A 19,882-nucleotide genomic window follows, 5' to 3' on the forward strand; every position below is an offset into this window, starting at 1 on the left:
TATAAAATGTCACTGTACATTTAATTAATGTGACATATATGTTCACAAAATAACCCCTAAAACAAACACACACCACGTAATTATTGAGCAAAACGTGCACATTCGGGTAAAAAAATTCCAGTCTCAGTCCAGATTAGCCGCTCTTGCGACGGCGTAATGGCCCTGTCAATTTGCCGGTACCGGAGTTACGGTTTCGCGTCGCCGTTAATTCGGTGCTTCAGGTCACAAGCGGCATTTAAAGCGTTGGCTAAAGCGTCGGAAGACAAAATACCAAACCTCATCCTCTACAATTATCCTTCATTTTCCGGAGCTTTTGCTGCGCTATTCGCTCACCTCTATCACTCTCGTCTCAACCTCCCTTACCTCGTCTTGCCTTTTTCTTCCGTGGAACCCTTCAGGTACCTAGTCGACATCTGGGAGCTTCACAAACCTCAGTTGCTAGTAAAAACGAAATAAAGGAGGAGGAATGCTGGAAATTGATATAGAAATTAGTTTTAACTATGATGAATCATTTAGGTACTACCTGGACAGAGCAAAATGAATAAAGAGGAATCATATAATCAATCCTAACTAATTCTTGATTGAGTTTGGTTAATTGAGCTAAGCTATTTTGTCTAGGTCATTTGCATTGCAGGCAGGTTTAATTACTGAAGTAATAGCAGGAGTTTGCTTTTGCTCATAGTTTAAAAGAATAATAGAATCTGTAATTTTGCCCAGGAGTCTCCTTTTATTATTTATTTCAACACGTCATGTAATTTTGTCCTTTGTTTGTAATTCTTTTTTGATAGAGTTGAAGACTTGTGTATTGACGGGCTGCAGAATTGCTATTTTCTTGATTTTGTTGGTCCTAAAGGATTTGCAGTGGAGCTTGCTCGCCGGACCTCATGCCAGTTAGTTTCTTTTTCTTTTTCTAATAAATACAGATTTCTTCAGATGCTAGCTGAGTAGCTGGGCTGTTGGTTTTGACTTTGATAGTGGTTCTGGAAGTTGGAGACGGGCTATGAAGTGATTTATTTTTTAAATTTTAATTAGGATAGTAGGGTTTGATCACCGGAAGTCGGCACTTTTGGAGCTCCCTTTGAATCAAAGTTCTGATGGGAGTCTTGCATTTCATGTCAACCTCGAGAAATCTAGTTCTATTGCTGTCTATGAACATTTCTCTTCTAGGCTTTCAGAGGTTGGATCCAATAAGGTACATTCTATTGTGTGCTCCCTGACAATACTTATTTTAGGCTAGATTGTTTTTCAAAGCGATTAGCTCCTAAAGTGGTGATATATTGTTTGTTTAATGCACAGGAGGGTGATGCTGTCAGCTTGCTAAACTATACTTTTCAAGATCAAGTTAAAAATGTTCTGAAATATATTGAGGATGGAGATCTTTGCAGGTGGAGTTTGCCTGATATTACAGCCTTTGGGATTGGAATCAGCCAGTGGCGTTCAAAACTAAACTGCATCACTAATCCACATATGTATGAACAGGTTCGCAGTTAATTCTCTTTCTGGAGTGAAACGTGCAACAACTAAGAGATACAAATTTGCTTAAACAGCTGTAAATCTTTGCGATTAAAGTTCGCCTGTGGATAATACCTTCCGGTTAAACTTAGATGTATGTCTCTTTTCCCTTGCAAAATGATATCAAGGAGGTAATCAATTTTTCATGGCTGTACTCCCACAGCCATATTTGATGAGGGTTGCATACATTTCGCTTTTCCAAAGGGCCTTTTTCAAAGCAATATGTGCAATGCAGTAGTCTCTTTTGGTATAATAAGCTTTCCACTTTTCCTTTTCTTTTACCGGAGATAGTAAAGTACGCATTTGATGCTATGTAGATTTTCTGTTTTATTGCACAGATAGAGAATGAACTAGATAAATTCATGTTGCATTCCTGTTCCCATAATATGTCTTTCCTCAGTAAAGTATAACAGTAATAATTTTATTTTACTTCCTAAAACAGCTAATGGGGATTACCACTGGCGATTTGATTGCTAATGGTAACTCCCATATTTCAAAGAGACTGGCTGCTGCACAGAAGTTGCTGGATAAGTTTTTCAAAATTCGGCTGGGGAGAGGACTTTATGGTGAATGCTTGGTAAAGAATAATTCTTTATGACGTTTTCTTTATGTTGGCAAAATCCATAACAATCAATATACTATGAAGTCCATGAGAGCACAGCTGAATGTATGTCAGGGTTTAGAATACTTTGTTTCAGCTCTTCATAACATGTTGTACAGTTGTCTGCTTGACTTGTTTCAATCTTCTATAGGTGTTCCATATTCCAGGTTATTCATGCTTAGCAATATTACATCTATTTCGTTTATAATTGTAATTTTTGTTTCCCTTTCTCTAGATGACTAAGTTGAGTATCTAAATTCTGTTTTATCTTTTAGGGGATTAGAGCTGATGGAAATTCAGACTTAAGTGATGAAATTGGCAAGGAACTGAGCAAGAAAAGTGCCTTAGCTGGACTCAGGTTTCTATGTTTATTTATCTTTTTCTTTTCTTTAACGTGGTGCATGGGCAGCGAGACCTTTTAACTTTGTTTTCCAACCAGAAAGATCTCAAGTTCAGTCAAAAGTTAAAAGCTTCTGATCCACATTCATGACTATTTATTTGAAGAGAGCATATCTGAGGTTATTTGATGCTTTTACCTCAATTTGTACATAGAACAGCTGCATTTACTTTAAATCTAAGTATACACCAGGCCTATAGGAGCAGTCATATACCTTCAGCGGAAGAATCTCAAGATGTGCCTGAGGACTGTAGATGCTGCTACTGATACTTCAGAGGTTGCCAAGGTGTGCATCATGATTCACTTCTCTTCATCTTGAAAATATTCCTCACCACTAAGCGAGACAGCGACTCCTTATACTAACTGTGAAAATTATTCTACCAGCTATGCTCTTCCCGGCCACCCTCCCACATACAAACACAGTCTCGTACTCTTTACCTTTCATACCCACAAATGATTTGCTTCTTTAACATGCAGGCATATGGTGGAGGTGGTTCTCCTAGTTCCAGCTCATTTATAATTCGGATGGATGAGTATAACCAGTGGCTCGCAGTGCATTCATCTTGAGTGGGGTACAATATGAATTCCCATCCTCTTCATAGTTAAGATTCTATGAATAATCTTGGTATCAGTTGGCATTCCTTTTAAATGTTTATTTGAGATAGATGCACTCTCAGTGTAATCATTTTGCTTAGGCTTTTCCATACCTGTTGAAATCATGGAATTATCAAAGAAATAAAAATAGTGTTGTCTTCATCTCACACTTAAAAGGATTTCCATTCTTACCTATTAGTGCTGTATCATCCTGCCCTTTAATGGTTGGAATGAGCTGCCAAATAATGTTTGGTAGCACAGGGCTGTCTATATGCATCTGGTAGTTGTTCCTCTACTTTAGAGTAATGGATTCATAATTGCTTTCAGTAAAACCTTGTTAGTGAATTTTGAGTTGCTTGTGGTAGCTCCCTCACATGAAAGTATTACCGTGTAGTGTTCCTCTTTCAACTTCAAACTGATGGGTGTGTAATGGCTTTCAGACTCAGAGAGTATCTTGCGGATCGCAAGTGTGTGAATTTCTTTTCTATAACCAAAAGTGGAGAAGCCATAGGGGGAACCATTTAATTTCTTCCATGGCAAATGCGACTGCAGTTGAATATATTAGAAGAGTGTGACCGTCTTTTTTCTCCGAGAATGTATGTCATTACTTACAAGAGAGAATTTAGGTGCGAGAAATAGTACAGAGAACCTGAACATGCATTAAAGTGATGATGATTTTCCAGATCTAGGCGTGTAACTTCTGAATACTATTTAAGAGAAGATAGAGATAATTTTGGGCCCTTAAATACATATAAATTGTTCTAAATATATCCAGTTATCTAGCTGGACACCCATCAACAGCTATGCCTTTGGCTGTGGGACAAGTTGCCAATTCGCAGTGTTCCCCATTGGTACCCCACCAAGTCAGTCCTTTATTCTCCATTCCCAATGAGAAATATAGTAGGACTGCCATGAAAGCTACTCCTGCATCCAGCGCCGCGGATAGGATATAGTTGTATCTTTGCCACCATTGCTTTCGGTAGCGGAATATGAAGAAGTTGAAAATTGTGCCGACTATTACCCATGCGTTATAATTTAATGGTGTTGCTGGTGGCATGGCACCTGTTGCTCCCAGAAGAACTGGAAGGTTAATCAGGGGAATCCATGATTTTGTTGGAAATACTTTATGCAAGAGCCACACTATAACAGGTCCTACTGCGCCTCCGAGGAAGAACCAGTTCATGGAGCTGTAGTTCCCAAGAGATCCAAAAATCCTTTTTGGTCCGACCAAACCCCAGATAACTGATGCATCAAAAAACACACGATCTCCTGGGCATGTCCATGGACTGTCTGGTGGGAGGAGATCATCTTGACATATGTTCTCGATGGAGTTTAGCAGCCACCACGCCACAGATATGTTGATAGTTCCGGAAATTATTGTTCCTAAAAACTGAAATTTAACGTACAAGAATGAAAAATATTCTTTTATTCTGGAATTTACTGTGGAACACTGCTATTCTAGTTGCTGGAAAACATCAACTAAGCCTGTTAAGTAACGTGTCTTAATACTTCCAGATGAAAGAGATAAACTGCTAAATTCTTGTGCATGTTGATAGATTATGAAATCCTAACTTTGTATTACTTGTTTTACTTGTATGCTCTATTGATTCTACCCTTTATAGCTGCTTTTAATGAGCATTGCACACATAACTTAGCATGCATCTGATTGGGGTAAAATCTACTAAAAAGTGAGGTAAATGTTCTTTGGTGCTTTCCGTGCTTTTTTTAAGACATCGAGAAGCTTCTCCATTGTGGCTTCTCTACCTAGGAAAATGCTAGTGCTAATCTCTACTGTATACCAGAAGCTCTGAGTAAATCACTGATGTATTTCCAATTTATTGGCAGAAACAGTAAAGCGAATCTACCTGAACCAAGAACATTGATCGAGGTGGGATCTTCATGTAGTGGCCGAGTTTGAAGTCGCTGAGGAAAGAGACAGCCTGTGACATACTCATGTACCCATAGACTTTGAAGCACACATTGGCTATTGGTCTTCCTGGTAGTATAATTCCCATGACATATTCAGTGATTATGTTCAAGCCTGGGGTCTGCAAATTAGCATCATAAATAAGAAGCTTGGAAAGAGCTCTATTGAAATAACAAGGGTGATGATCTTGGATTTCTTCTTGTAATAAATCCAATTAGTTTTAAGGTATCAGATTCTGATTGTGGCATATTGGTATGTTAAACAAAGAGCGAATGTTAGTCGTTTAGTGGTGTTTACAGCTTCTATAAGCTCCAACAAATCTACAGTAAGATTTCTTTTGAAGGTTGATGTAAATAGCTTTTGCAGGATAACAGACTAGCAGTTCAAGCATGCTAATCAATCGGATAGGCAAGACATGCTTGTTGGTCTAAATATAGGTTTGAATGTGTGTGATTTATCACCTGATTTGTTGTAGCTGTTATGATGCTGATTGGAAGCGTGAAGATAAAAGCAATAGCACTTGCAAATAGAAGCCCCCACCATGGCATCTGAACTTGGTTATTCAAGAAAATGCAGAGGATTAGGGAGACTGTGAGCGTCACCAGAAGCAATGCATTAAACCACCAAGAAGGTATGTCTTTGTATTTCCTCATAAGTCTTGTGTGAATATCCTCCTTTCCCTTGTATGAAGCACGGAATCTTTCATAGATTTCCCTACACATTGCAAGTAGACAATAAAGACAATCCTTTACCACGACTTTTGTAGTTATTAACAAATAATTCTCATCCATATTCATAGTTCCATTTATTTATGGAAGTTGCTGCTAAACAGCCGTAAATATGTAGCAGTTGAGGTGTCAAAAGTTTGGACAAGGTTAAAATAGACTGACAAATCAACTTTTGGGATGATAAAACATGTATATTTCATTTAAAAAATTACTTGTATATTTTAATTTCCTTGTCTGGGCTCTAGGTCGTAAAACATAAGGAGCAAATTTGACAAAATAGTAGTACTGTGTCTTGATATAGTTAGCGTGTGTTTTACCTTCCGTAGAACAATGCCACGTGTGTAAGAGTGGATGCTATAGTAGCAAAACCAAAACCGTAAGTGAGAGCAAAGAACATGCTTATATGTATTCTCCCTTGCTCCTCATACTTTCCTATATCTAGCTCAAACTTGTCATTCACGATGGCTGATATATCGTACTTCTGACCTTGTGCTGTGAATAAGTGTGACGAGAAAATGGGAAATTTTCGAGCACCATACAAGTCAAACCCCCAATATGCTATTGGGATCACCATGTATATTATCAACATGTACCCTGCAAAGACATTGACAATGGCAAAGAAAGGGCAGATGAGGGGGCTGAACAAGAAGGATGCCACAGCAGACCAATCCAGGGTTATAGCTCCAAGTCCAAGGCCCCTCATGCCTGATCCAATTTGCTGAGCTGTCACTGATTTGGAGAATGCCCAGCAGATCCATGAGATGCTCGTGAGCGTTGAGAAGAGATATCCTGGTACTAGATACCAGCAAAAGCTGCATACTAATGCAATGAGGAAAAATTTTGCTCGTGACATGCGCCGATCATCTTTCTCATGCAAGGCCCTGCAAAGATCAATCTGTGTTAATGATTTTCTGCACCTTTGATCCGTTTGAGAAAGAAAAGCATCTCAGTTGTTTTATATGAGAGCACAGCTGGAGAAAAGCTTTTCAACCATCAGATAGCTTGAAATGAACGAGAAAATTTGAAATAGTAATAGAAAACTTATAATGAAGATGCATATAGCCAACCTTAACTTGCTTGGGATTGAGATGAAGTTGTTGAATAGAAACTTACGAAATGATTATGGGAAATTTAAAATAAAAATTGGATTTGTGATTCGTCTGGTCAGGAATTCCTGGGAAGAGGGTGAAGGGAAGAGAGATACTAGACATTCTTTTCCAGCTATTGTCACGATAAGCAGTAGATAGAAACTAAGTTACATGCATGTGCGAGTACTTTATCACAAAAAGAAAAGAAAAAACTTACAGCCAAGTGGGAGATTCTTATAGCTTTAACTGTAGAAGTGTGACTGTGAAACAATGGTTTGCCAATAATCCATCCTACAAAAAGAAAGGCTGTGTTCTTGTTTCTTTTGCATGATATTTATCAAGAAGATGAGTTTGTGAAACTTGCAGATGTTTGACTTGGTTTTATGATTCAGGTAGGATTTTGGACTGGTTGTGGCATTTCGATGACACTAATCAGGTCATTGCTAAATATGTGCTATACCATTAAGGGAATCAATGTGCTTTGCTCCAATGCAAAGTAGATGGAGTTAGACTAGAGCTAAATTGGACTGTAATGACTTGAATTTGGGAGCCTATTTTAATCTTCTAATTCAGCTTAGAGATGTCAGCAGGTGGACCATCTTGGTTATGAATGGCGCTCAACAGCGAAGGTAAAGGGATGGCTTCAGATTACATCATAAGTTCCTTCCCACTATTGAAATATTATCATGCAAAATTTTCAGTATGCATAGGTTTGTAAATCGAACACATTGTGAAAAAGTTTGATTCTACTAACAGCCAACTGTGAATACTATGAAAATATTCAATGTACAAATGTAAAATTCTCTCTTTGACATGCGCCACCCCCTTTTCTTAGTAGCCTGTAAGTTGTTTCCTGTTTGGTTTGTCATCCATCAGTTATTCTCAGATTCTGGTTTTTCTGATACGTTGCAAGTGTGGTGATTGTGGTTGATTATAATACTCTACCTGGAAAAGACTCTTTAGCTATCTTGTTATCACGTATTCACGTGTAATTTTACAGGGCCAGCAAATATTTTGTATTTTGTCCCTCAATTATTGACGAATTTCAATGTTGATCTTGTGCTATATGTCTTGTCAAGCAAATATAATCTTCAATTGATTGGAATGTGTATATCCTTCCGCTTATGAATCTCCACAAATTTAAGAAATATATTATTCCAACTGTTACCATTTAGCTATCCACGTGTTATGTTAAATAATATTACTCCATATATGAGCGTAATATAATTCTAAAAAATTGTCTGAAACATATCCCCTACATAAAGAGTTTATAAAGCACATTTTGATTAACGAAGATTAATTGTGTTGTTTAAATATCTCAAGGATCAAAAATAAACTTTATGAATAATTGAGGGACCAAAATGCATTTATGGGGATGTGTTCTCATATGTTGCATTATGCTACTTGTGCAAAGAATTATAAGTTGTTGCGGATCCAAAATTTATTAAATTGTTTTGAATAGATATTGAGGAAGAACATAAATATTTATATTGTTTCCGGAGGAAAAGCAAAAAAATTCGGTGTGTGCCGTTGTTTTGAGTTCCATGACACTTGGGGTCGGCCGTCGGCAAGATCTATTAGGCTATTAGGGTCTTACTACTAGGGAACCATATGCTGTCCATCATCTGTCTTATTTAAATAAAAAATAATTATTGATCATTTTCCTTGAGAGTTGTGTTTTTTAAAGTATTGATAGCACATGGTATAACAAATGTAGAATCAGCTACTCCCTTTATCTAGATAATAACCTTTGTAAATAGAGTAGATCTAAGAAAATTTTGAGTTGAGCTATTAGTTCATATAGAATTGTTATAGATCATTGTGAACGAGATTTTTTTGCGCAAGGGAGAGGGATCAAATAGTTTGGGATGGAAGCACGACTTCACAAGAAAAAAGGTATAGTGAATAAATTAATTTGAGATGCCAATAAACAAGTAGTCTCTATTAGATTAAAAGAGCTGTTCTCCTACACTTGAGGACTAATTAATCTATTGAACTAATCTTGTTCTACTGCTTCAGAAGTACCCCAAAACGGCAAAGTAGTACAAAATGGAACTTATCAAATCATAAATGGGAAAATGACGCTCTCAAAGTAACCAAAAAAAATATATATATATTTTTTGTATATATATACATTTTATATGTTATATACAAAAGTTATACAAATTTTATATATTTTTTCGACTACTGAATATAAATAATTTCTGGCATATAATTGCACGTTACCTGAAAAGTGAAACTTGAACCAGAGTACTGGGCCACCACATGTGCGCGGGCTCTACTACGTACTTCCTTAAAAGCCCAGCCCAACCATATCCCAAAACCTGCAAAACGACAAATTACGAACTCACTATAATCGTAAAAATAGCAATGTTTAGCCAGTTTTCGGACTGGTCATTTAAAAATAGCCAGTATTTACCAAGTCAATGGAAAATAGCCACTATTTTGCTACAACAGAGACCGGTCCAGCATAATATACTGGAGTTCGGTGCACCTGTGTATGAACTTCCAGCATATTATGCTGGACCGGTATACTGTGTTGGCTCCACTATAATATATTAGAGACTGGAGCACCGGTGCTCCAAACTCCAGTATATTATGTTGGACTGGTATATTATACTAGAACTCCAGTATATTATGCTGGAGTATTTTTTCAGATTTTGAAAAGTGTTTTCGTTCAGATTTATCTTTACATGAAAAGTGGCTAAATTTCGATTACTTTTGAAACTGGGCTATTTTGAACGACCACTTGTAAATCTGACTATTTTTGAATTTCTCCCCTAATAATCTTTACGTAAATGGTTACACTTCCCATTTAATATGAGCTCATGATATACTAACAATTTTAACACTATTCGGGTAATTTAACCCGTCAAGAGTATATTAGTTAAACTTTTTGCATGTCACATAATAATATATAGATATTAGATAATGTGAAAATTCTTACCTGAGTAGTAATAATAAGAAGCCAACCAGCTAAAAATGATATATTCCTATGATAAAAAGCTTTGATAATGGTCACAATTCCAACGGCATAAGCTGAACCATTCCCAAAAGCACTTCCAGCATTAGCAAATATAGAAATAAGCACATGCTCTTTCATGTTAAACGGGCCGGGATTCAGTGAAAACGATCTGGATCCAAATCCAGGCAACCGGAACTTCGTCGTTGGCAAAACGGTAGCTAAGAAATGACCAATTGGAAGAGTTGCTACTTGAACTGTGATTTGTGTAATGACTAATGGCTCTGTTCGGTATGAGAAAAATTGGTTGAGAAAAGAGAGTAAACAACAAGAGAAAAGGCCCAAAAACCACATTCTAAATGTCCATACGGGTAGAGTCGGGTCATCGGTGTTGGTCACCGTTAACCGGACTTCTTCAATCGGTGATTCGTCGTCGTCATCGGCGGCTCCGGCGGGGTACGGTGGTGATTCTGGCCGGTAAGTTCCCATTGTGAAACAAGTTGGCTAAAGAGAATGTGAGAGCTAGAGTACAAAGGCAAGGATTGGTCCTATTTAATGCATGGGGATGCATTTTTTTAAATTCAACAACATGGGCTGGAATTGACTTACCATTTTCGACGCTAAAATTCAGGGCTACTAGGACAAGTAGAGTGTGAATATATGACGAAATGATATTTTTATTTTGGGTATTTTGCGCTACAGAGCGTTGACTAGCAGACTAGTTGATTAAGATAAGAGGATCAACAAAGCATTCTACTGTCTGATCTAGAAATTATTTCCAGTGGACGTCAATATTCAAATTCCAACAGGAATTAATTTTCATTTGCTTAATGTTTTGTGCTCATATATCAAATAGAGAGGCGGACCAACACTATAATCTAATGGGTTACCGGCATTCGAAAATTTCCGCAAAAAATATAAATGTCTCCAAATATTCGTCAGATATTAGCATAGGCCTCATATCAATCTTTATGAGTAGTGATAAATTTATATTGAATATCATAGTGCCCCACGATTGCCAAATCCTGAGTCCCAACTAGGATAGTTGAGGTGAGGTCGACCTAGTTTGAACTTTGAACACTACTCGTATTAAAAAAAATTAAAAGGAAGATGACCAAATAAAGATAAATACAAGAGATCATATTTTTGTAGTTTTGGCATTTTGGGTATTCATTTACTTTTAGACAAAGAGATAACAAAAGACATTGACAATCATCTTTTGGATGCATGTTTTTGCTCTATAAAACGTTGTATTTTTCTCATCTCATTGACTAACAAGTAACAACCATAAGCGACAGTCATCATACCTCAAACATTTCTGCTAAAAGTGGATGGATATGAGCTATCGGTCATGCGAGAGACTTTTGAGTTCCAGTTGCAATTGTAAGGTCCAGTTGACCAATAACATATGTAAAAAGGCAAGAGTAATATTTGACTTTTGCATTAACGGAGAGTATATACTTTAAGCATGGTACCTTGTATCCATGTATGCAGAGGCGGAGCCACAATGTCGGCTACAGATTCATCCGAACTCAGTAGTTTTGGTTCAAATAATGTATTTATTTTATAATTTTCATTAAAAATGAGAGGAAATGAGAAGCTGTTAAAGTTGATTAAACTGAAATTATGAACATTGACCAACCACCAAATATCTGACGCTATTCACTATATGTATACAATTAACCTATTGTAAAACTAACCACTAATTACTAACTAAGGGTAGTGCTGACTCAGCACCAGTACAAGAATAAATACTATACAACACTGCTATACAATACTGATTACTGATTCATGACTATATTCTCAATACCCCCCCCTCAAGTTGGATGTGAGGAAATCACACCCAACTTGCTAAGTACGGAGTAGTGTTTGATCCCAGTAAGAACCTTAGTGAGTACATCTGCAAGTTGTTGGCCAGTGCCAACATGATGTAGTGAAATGAGCCCCTCTTGAAGCTTGGTGCGCACAAAGTGACAATCAACTTCAATATGCTTAGTCCTTTCATGGAACACAGGATTCCTAGCAATGTGTAGAGCAGAAAGGCTATCACAATGAACAGGTATAGGTAAATTGACTGACACAGTAAGTTCTTCAAGCAGCCTGGACAACCAAACAAGCTCACCAACAACTTTTCTAAGGGCTTTATATTCTGCCTCTACTGAAGAAAGAGAGATGGTTTCTTGTTTCTTGGATTTCCAACTAATTGGACTTCCTCCCAGGAACACAATATATTCAGACACTGATCTTCTGGAGTCTGGGCAAGCTGCCAATCAGAATCACAGTAGGCAGCCAGGGAAAGATCATCTTTATTGCTGAAATAAAGGCCCATAGTGGGATCTCCCTTCAAGTATCTCAACATGTGATAAGCTGCCTTTAAGTGAGGCTCCCTAGGATCTTGCATAAACTGACTAAGATGTTGGACCCCATATGCTATGTCCAGTCTGGTATTAGTGAGAAAATTCAATTTGCCAATCAACTTTCTGTAGAAAGTGGGATCAGACAATGGTGCTCCTTCTTTAGTTTTCGATTTGGTTGTGGAATCAAGAGGGGAAGTCAGGGATGGACAGTGAAGACACACATAATCCTTTAACAAGTCCAAAACAAACTTCCTTTGGGAAATAATAATGCCATCTGGTTTATAGAGAATCTCCAACCCCAAGAAGTAGTGCAGCTGTCCTAAATCCTTGATTCTGAACTTATCATGTAAGAAGGCCTTAAGCTGATCAATTTCTTCAGAATCAGTCCCTGTGAGCAACACATCATCTACATACACTTCTATAAAGACAATGGAGGAATTCTGTTTTCTATAGAACAAGGAATAGTCATGCATGGAGTGTGCATACCCTCTAGAATATAACACCTCAGTTAGTTTATCATACCACTGCCTACTGGCCTATTTTAAACCATAAAGAGACTTATTCAGCTTACACATTAACTGTGGGTAAGGTACTTCAAGGCCTGGAGGAGTCTGCATATAGACCTCCTCATGCAAATCTCTATGGAGAAATGCATTATTCACATCCAGATGTGAAATTTGCCATTTCTTCTTTGTTGTTATGGCAATGAGAGACCTCACAGTGGTCATCTTGACCATTAGGGAAAAGGTTTCTATATAATCTACACCAGCTTGTTGAGTGTATCCTTTAACAACTAACCTTACTTTGTATCTCTTCACACTACCATCTGCCCTATGTTTAACTATATACACCCATCTACACCCAATGGCATGTTTTTCTTCAGGTAAAGGAACCAGATCCCATGTCCTATTAGCATACAGAGCCTCAAACTCTTGTGGCACGACATTCTGCCAGGCAGGATATATAGCAGCTTCTTCATATGAAGTTGGTTCTCTATCATTGCAAATGTTCTCTACAATGTGCTGACTATCAGGATGTAGGGCATCAGACATAATGTGGTTGTTATGGGAGAACATGGCATGCAAAGAAAAATTAGTGGTGCATTTTAGGTTTGGTATTTTGTAAACATAATCATTCAGATGTGAGGGTAGTTTGTGTTCCCTATTGGATTTTCTAAAGCCTAGTGGTTCTGTTAGTGACTGTTGGGATGAGACCACATCTTGTAGTTGTTCTACTGGAATTTGGGATTCATGTACAGAGGATACAGGTGAGGAAGCAACAGGTGGTGTGCCAGAGCTTAGAGGATTGGTGTTTTCCTGATTATTGACATTGTTACTAATGTTGTGAGACAAGTGGATGTCAGTGTGATCAGGAGGACTCTCAAAGAATGGTGTATTGGGAAAGACAGATGGAATATCAGATGTAGTGGAGTTAAGAGTGAAGGGGAAGATTGACTCATGAAATGAAACATCTCTGGAAATGTGTATTTTCTTAGTGGCCAGACTTAATACCTTGTACCCCTTTGTACCAAAAGGATACCCTACAAATACATGTGGACTGGTTCTTGGTTCAAGCTTATCTCTGAAAGGCTTTGGTACAGTAGGGTAGCACAGACACCTAAAACTCCTCAAGTGAGAGTAATTTGGCTTCTTTTTATATAGGAGCTCAAAAGGACATTTATTCTTTAGGGGAATGGTTGGAAGTCTATTGATCAAATATGTTGCTGTAAGAATAAACTCTCCCCAATATTTCAATGGCGGTTTGGATTGAAAGAGTGCTCTGGCTACTTCAAGTAGATATTTGTATTTCCTTTGCTCTGGCTACTTCAAGTAGATATTTGTATTTCCTTTCTACCACCCCATTTTGTTGTGGTGTATATGGACAAGTCTTTTGGTGATTAATTCCTTTGGATTGAAAGAAAGAGGTTTCTTCATTGCTGGTGAATTCTAAACCATTATCAGATCTTATACATTTGACAGTTGTTTTGAACTAATTTTCTACCATGGTTGTGAAAGCCTTTATTATCTGCAAGGCATTGCTTTTACAGCTTAGGAGATGTGTCCAAGTGGACCTACTGTAGTCATCTACTAAAGTTAGAAAGTATTTGAAATTGTTATGTGTGGTTACATGATAGGGTCCCCATAGATCTACATGAAGCACTTCAAAGGTGGCAGTGGTTTCAGTTGTTCTTTGGGGAAAAAAAAGTCTGGATTGTCTGGCCATGGGACAGATATTACATATGAAAGGTTGTTTAGTAGAAAAAGTTGCAGGTATAGTAGGAATCCCTCTCATTTTACTAAAGGGTACATGACCAAGTCTTAAATGCCACAACACATCTAGATTAGCAGTAGGAGATGAATCAGAAAACAAAGCAGAATAACTGTCTTTATTCTTGTTATTGTAAATGGAACTATTTACAATTGGAAGATTGAAAGAGTGGGATAGACAGTGTACACCTTTTACATCATTAGTGTGAAAGGAAAGACAAGAAGAATCACAGTTTTGTTTGAGACTACCTTTCTTCAGGCACTTCGAGCAAAGGAAATACAAACCATCCAGCAACTTACCAAATCTCCAGAGGCCTCTTCAGTGAAGGGGCCTGCAGTAGGCAGGAAATATCTGAGAATGATGCAATATATTTCAAATGAACTACTAAGGAACTAATAGGCACTAGGTGAAATTTGAACGATGGAATGAATAGAACTTTGTACAGGATAATTTCAGGTGTCAGGAATACACTTCCAACTTCACTTACTTTGACTTTGTAACCATTTGGAAGTTTGACCAATAGAGGATAAGGTAGGATTACTATATTTTGCAAGTGAGATTTATTAAAAGTCATATGGTGTGATGCCCCGGAGTCTAATATCCATAAGTCAGCCTTTGCACTAAAACATTTATATGATGGATTGTCAAAATTAATTGAAGAAGTGCAAGCAATCATACCTGCAAATAGCTGAACCTTCTCCAATGTTTCCTGTTTGAAAATGTTGTAGCATGATAACAATTTCTCCATACTGTTCTTTTGTAAGACTGACATTCTGACTTTGACTTTCTCTTTAAAGCTCCAGTTTCTCTCCTTCCTCTACATTTGTGATTGCATTTGTCGTGGCATTTCTTCCCTTATTGAACCTTGTATTGTTATTATACCCTTGTGCACCTTGTCTATACTGTTGTTATGGTCCCTGATTGAGACTTTGAGGATAACAATGGAGCTTGTAGCACTTATCCTTAGTATGACCTTGTCGCTTGCAATAGTCACAAAAAGGTCGAGCTCTATTGTTTGCAGCTTGGTTTCCAGTTCCAGTGGAGTAGTTTGTCTTAAAATTCTTTCCACCTAGGTTCGCATTTAGTGTTGTGGAATCGATATTCAGCTGGTTCATGGGCCTAAATTCTCTTTGTTTCTCCTCTTGTATTAGGAGGGCAAATGCCTGCGCCATGTTTGGCAAGGGGTTCATCATAAGTATGCTTCCTCGAACAACCGTATACACTTCATTGAGTCCCATTAGGAACTGTATGAGCCTCCTATCCTGTTCTACCTTATGCATGCTCTCCTTCGCCCCACAAGTGCATATACAACTGCAATGAGCTTTGACACTGAGAGTGTTCAATTCCTCCCAGAGTTTCTTCATTTTCGTGTAGTAGCCGGTGATATCAAGCACACCCTGACTCAAATCGTTGATTTCCTTCTGAATTTGATATAGCTTAGCCCCATTCGTCTAATTATATCGATCTTGTAGCTCCTTCCACAGCTCAACGGAATCGTTTACATACTCAACACTATCAGCTATGTCCTTTGATAGGGAATTTAAGATCCACGAGGTGACCATATCATCGCACCTTTCCCATTGACGAAAGAGTGGAGAATTCACAATAGGTTTCTCAGTATCTCCAGTGATGAAACCTATCTTGTTCTTCACTGAAAGGGCTCTGAGCACGCTCTTCCTCCAGGAACGATATCCAATCCCATCAAAAGGTAATGGAACTAGACTGGATCCCGGGCTATCGGAAGGATGTACGTAAAGAGGACTCCCAGCATCGATTGTGGTCTGTGTCATCGCTGCCGCTGTGGTTGTGGTCGCTTCATCAATTTGATTTGTAACTGCCATGGAGATTTTATGAGAGATTTGTGAATAATAGTTGGAATATTCTTCGTACAGCTGATATTTCTTCAGACCGCTAACGGATCGTCATTACATGTGTCCGATTCAAATTTTCCACAAATTGTGATTATCGAAGAAAGTCAAACGAAACCCTAGATCACTTCAATGACTAAAAATAGTAGAAAGAGATGAGGCGTGGTCGTTGATCGGACCTCCGCATACCATGTCAAGATTGAGAGTGAAGAAAGCTCTGAATCACCTCCAATGGAAGTTGCAGAAGCTTCTCGAAGAGAGAGGAAATAAGAAGCTGTTAAAGTTGATTAAACTGAAATTATGAACATTGACCAACCACCAAATATCTGACGTTATTCACTATATGTATACAATTAACCTATTGTAAAACTAACCACTAATTACTGACTAAGGGTAGTGTTGACTCAGCACCAGTACAAGAATAAATACGATACAACACTGTTATACAATACTGATTACTGATTCATGACTATATTCTCAATATGTACAAGTTATTAACTTAGAACTCAATAACTTAAAAAGATTAGGATCCCGAAGTCATAAGTTTGAAATCCTTACTCTGCCTCTGCATATATGTACATCTCAAAGTGTTCGACCGGCCTTGATTGCCTAGCTAATGTTGCGTAACGCCGTTCCGGCCGGCCGGGATAGATCGTTGTGGTAGGTAAAAGAAATCATCCTGATCATCAGGGAATATTCTTAGAGAAATTGAGGCTTAGCAAGTTTTATAAGACCGACCACTAAAGCAGCTGATGGAGAAGGTCTTCTTTAAACTCAAAAATAATCTTACTTGAATTCTTCTTGTGAGTGTTTTTCAGCATGAATCAAAATTAGTCATGTAATAAAATGAATAATGAGCTTCGCGTGGAAAATGAAAAATAATGTATTATAAACGCAATGACCTAAAATTTGACTAAAGTCTGATATTTATAGCAGTCACTTCAACACTTACGTAAGAAGCATCATGATGATTTTTTTTTACTTAATTATGCATGTTTTCAGGGATCTGTTCATTAACATAGTTTACTTCTAGCTGTCTTTTTCTAGGAAACTTCAGCCTCGTTTCTATAAAAAATGAGTTGTAAAACCTTAAGGATGCAAGTTCCACATTTGACTTAGTTTTGAACCTTTAAGCTGTCATGCGAGTATTAGAAAATAAGTGTTCGAGTTAATTCGTTATTGAATTGTCATTTCAACTATGTCAAAAAACTTTCTGGATCTCAGTAGGATAAATTCGAATACTTGAGCAGAATTTGAAATCTATCGTTATGAAGATATTAAAATAGAATTTAAAATCATGTTCTTTATCCCATCAAATTGGACACAAAAGTGTGATACTATGACCCTGCCGTGTAAACAACTCTTTTATTATTGTTCAAAATAAATGTTTATGGTACCAAATTGTTGTCAAAAGGAATATCTAAACAAATTGAACACTAGTACTAATATCATGTTATTTGTCTTTAAGATTTTCTTTTTTCTTTTTCAGTTATAGTTTTGCCAATTAATAACTAGAAATATAATTCTCGTCTTCCCAAATCCTTAATCAAGGCCATTGTATCTTACTAGTAATGGATTTGCATAATACTTCATGAACTGTGTTGAATATATATATATATATATATATATATATATATATATGGGGATCGAGAATATGGGGATTCTAATTTTTTTTTTTTTAATTGCCTTACATTCCTACTTATTTAATTGGTCCATCCAGTTCATTATCCCGGCATATTGAAGTCATATATCTAAAGAAAAAGGAAAAAAATGTGGAAAAAAAGAGTTTTAACTTTATATATTATGTGGTCAAATAAAATATAACCACATGTAATCGTTCATGAAAATCTATCTATCTCTCTTATATTAAAAGTCCTTAGCGAAATGTCGTTCATCATTTTTACCCTTTAAAATATATAGTTCACATTGGACAACATAGTAATTTGAGTATTTCATTAATATTTAGAAATGATTATTTAATTAATTTTTCTATAATAATTATTTAATTATTCTTCTATTATTAACACTCTAGGAAAGTTAATAAAATTTTGCCTAATTCTTCGTTAAACTCCCAACATTTGGCTAATTCTCTCACACGCTCTTTTTTTATTATCTTTTTAACCCTTTAAAATATAGAAACTAGCCTAAGTTCCTATATTCTGCAATCAAATATATTGTTAGAACTTTGATTATAATACCAAAATAATTTATATTATACCCAGTCTTTAATTTGTGTAACGACTCAACCGATCGTTTTGAGCTCTAGCGCATCGTTCAGCGGTTTGAGGCCTTGAGTAGCTTCACTTTAGGTATTATGACTTGCATGTGTGGTCGGAATTGAAATTCGGGAAGTTCGGAGCTGATTCGGAAAGAAAATTCTCATTTCGGAAGCTTTAAGTTGGAAGAATTGACTAGAGTGTAATTTTTGAGTAAACGACCTCGGAATCAGGATTTGAAGGTTCCAACAGGTTCGTATGATGATTTTGGACTTGGGCGTATGTCCGGATCGGGTTTTGGATAACTCGTGAGCGTTTCAGCGCCTATTGTGGAAGTTAGCATTTTGGAAAAAATTCATAAATTGGGGTTGAAGTGCATTTCAATGTTATCAATGTTCGTTTGGGATTCCGAGTCTCGGAATAGCTCTGTGTGGTGATTCTGGTGTTGGGAGCGCGTCCAGAAGTGGATTCGGAGGTCCCTAGGTCATTTCGGGGTCATTTGGCGAAAGTTATAAATTTGAAGGTTTTTGAGAAGTTTGATCGGGGGTGGACTTTTTGATATTTCCAATTTTGGAAGTTGGAGTAGATCCGTAATATCGAATGTGACTTGTGTGCAAAATTTGATGTCAATTGGACGTGATTTGATAGGTTTCAGCATCGAATGTAGAAATTAAAATTTCTTAGTTTTATTAGAATCGAATTGGGGTGTGATTCGTGTTTTTAGCGTTGTTTGATGTGATTTGAAGGCCTCGACTAAGTCTGTGATACGTTTTGAGACTTGTTGGTATGTTCCGACGGGGTCCCGAGGGACTCGGGTGAGTTTTGGGGTAGTTACGGACCATTTCTAGCCCATTTTTAGCTACTGGTTTTTGGCTACAACAGTATGCTACGCGATCGCGAGTAATTGGTCGCGATTGCGATGAGTAAAATGGGAGAAAATGGCCAGTGATTCGCGATCGCGGAAGGCCTTTCGCGATCGCGTAGAGGAAAGTTTCTGCTGCACTCACCCAACTTTGGAAGCTTGTATCTCACAATCTATAAGGAATTTGGAGATGATCCAAAAAAAGAAAGTTGTAGCCCTTTGTGTCTAATTTTCAGAAAATTAAATCATTTGGCATTTATAGTTGTGTACAAGAAATTATGAGCGGTACACTACAGCCTATCCGGGAAGAGTTTGGAAATCGCGAAGAAGAAATTTGTGTTATACAGGATTAACTTTGGAAACTTATATCTCATAATTTATAAGGAACTAGGAGATAAGCAAAGTATAAAAGTTGTAGTCCTTGGAGTCTAGTTTTCAAACCATTTACAATTTGGAGATTTGTACAAAAAGTTATTGTCATTATACTAGAGACTGTCTGGAA

General features: G+C 37.3%; 3 protein-coding genes across 7 annotated transcripts; 1 reads left to right on the forward strand and 2 right to left on the reverse strand.

The window, feature by feature from the left end:
* Positions 1 to 62: 62 nt before the first annotated feature.
* LOC104237880 (uncharacterized) lies at positions 63 to 7,751 on the forward strand. Of its 5 annotated transcripts, none has more exons than XR_011406201.1 (10): positions 63 to 398; positions 789 to 890; positions 1,033 to 1,192; positions 1,297 to 1,479; positions 1,955 to 2,089; positions 2,389 to 2,471; positions 2,703 to 2,796; positions 2,988 to 3,111; positions 4,950 to 5,662; positions 7,240 to 7,751. XR_011406201.1 is itself a non-coding variant. In XM_009792106.2 (9 exons), exons 1-8 carry the CDS (start codon positions 157 to 159, stop codon positions 3,075 to 3,077), a joined length of 1,089 nt encoding a protein of 362 aa, XP_009790408.1. In that variant the 5' UTR covers positions 63 to 156; the 3' UTR covers positions 3,078 to 3,082; positions 4,950 to 7,751. The 5 variants fall into 5 exon arrangements, 1 of the variants encoding a protein (XP_009790408.1); XR_011406200.1 differs by having other exon boundaries at positions 2,988 to 3,082; positions 6,263 to 7,751; XR_011406198.1 differs by having other exon boundaries at positions 2,988 to 3,082.
* On the reverse strand, positions 3,880 to 10,313 carry LOC104237883 (oligopeptide transporter 4). The gene is made up of 6 exons (XM_009792108.2): positions 9,795 to 10,313; positions 9,074 to 9,171; positions 6,077 to 6,640; positions 5,493 to 5,745; positions 4,970 to 5,152; positions 3,880 to 4,494 (listed from the first exon to the last, which is right to left on the reverse strand). Exons 1-6 carry the CDS (start codon positions 10,296 to 10,298, stop codon positions 3,880 to 3,882), a joined length of 2,217 nt encoding a protein of 738 aa, XP_009790410.1. The 5' UTR covers positions 10,299 to 10,313.
* Positions 10,314 to 15,885: 5,572 nt separating this feature from the next.
* On the reverse strand, positions 15,886 to 16,275 carry LOC138877029 (uncharacterized). Its single transcript, XM_070156422.1, has one exon. It carries the CDS (start codon positions 16,273 to 16,275, stop codon positions 15,886 to 15,888), a length of 390 nt encoding a protein of 129 aa, XP_070012523.1.
* Between the last annotated feature and the right edge of the window lie 3,607 nt (positions 16,276 to 19,882).

This window comes from Nicotiana sylvestris, chromosome 1 (assembly GCF_000393655.2).
Source record: "Nicotiana sylvestris chromosome 1, ASM39365v2, whole genome shotgun sequence".
Lineage (NCBI taxonomy): Eukaryota > Viridiplantae > Streptophyta > Magnoliopsida > Solanales > Solanaceae > Nicotiana > Nicotiana sylvestris.

Excerpts from the sequence above, each read along its gene's own strand:
- LOC104237880 (XM_009792106.2), top strand. The coding sequence starts at position 157 with ATGGCCCTGTCAATTTGCCGGTACCGGAGTTACGGTTTCGCGTCGCCG. Across the intron at positions 2,090-2,388 it reads GACTTTATGGTGAATGCTTG|GGGATTAGAGCTGATGGAAA; the intron begins GTAAAGAATAAT and ends TTTATCTTTTAG. Across the intron at positions 2,797-2,987 it reads ATACTTCAGAGGTTGCCAAG|GCATATGGTGGAGGTGGTTC; the intron begins GTGTGCATCATG and ends TTTAACATGCAG.
- LOC104237883 (XM_009792108.2), bottom strand. The coding sequence starts at position 10,298 with ATGGGAACTTACCGGCCAGAATCACCACCGTACCCCGCCGGAGCCGCC. Across the intron at positions 5,153-5,492 it reads TAACAGCTACAACAAATCAG|ACCCCAGGCTTGAACATAAT; the intron begins GTGATAAATCAC and ends GCTAATTTGCAG. Across the intron at positions 4,495-4,969 it reads GATCAATGTTCTTGGTTCAG|TTTTTAGGAACAATAATTTC; the intron begins GTAGATTCGCTT and ends GTTAAATTTCAG.
- LOC138877029 (XM_070156422.1), bottom strand. The coding sequence starts at position 16,275 with ATGGCAGTTACAAATCAAATTGATGAAGCGACCACAACCACAGCGGCA.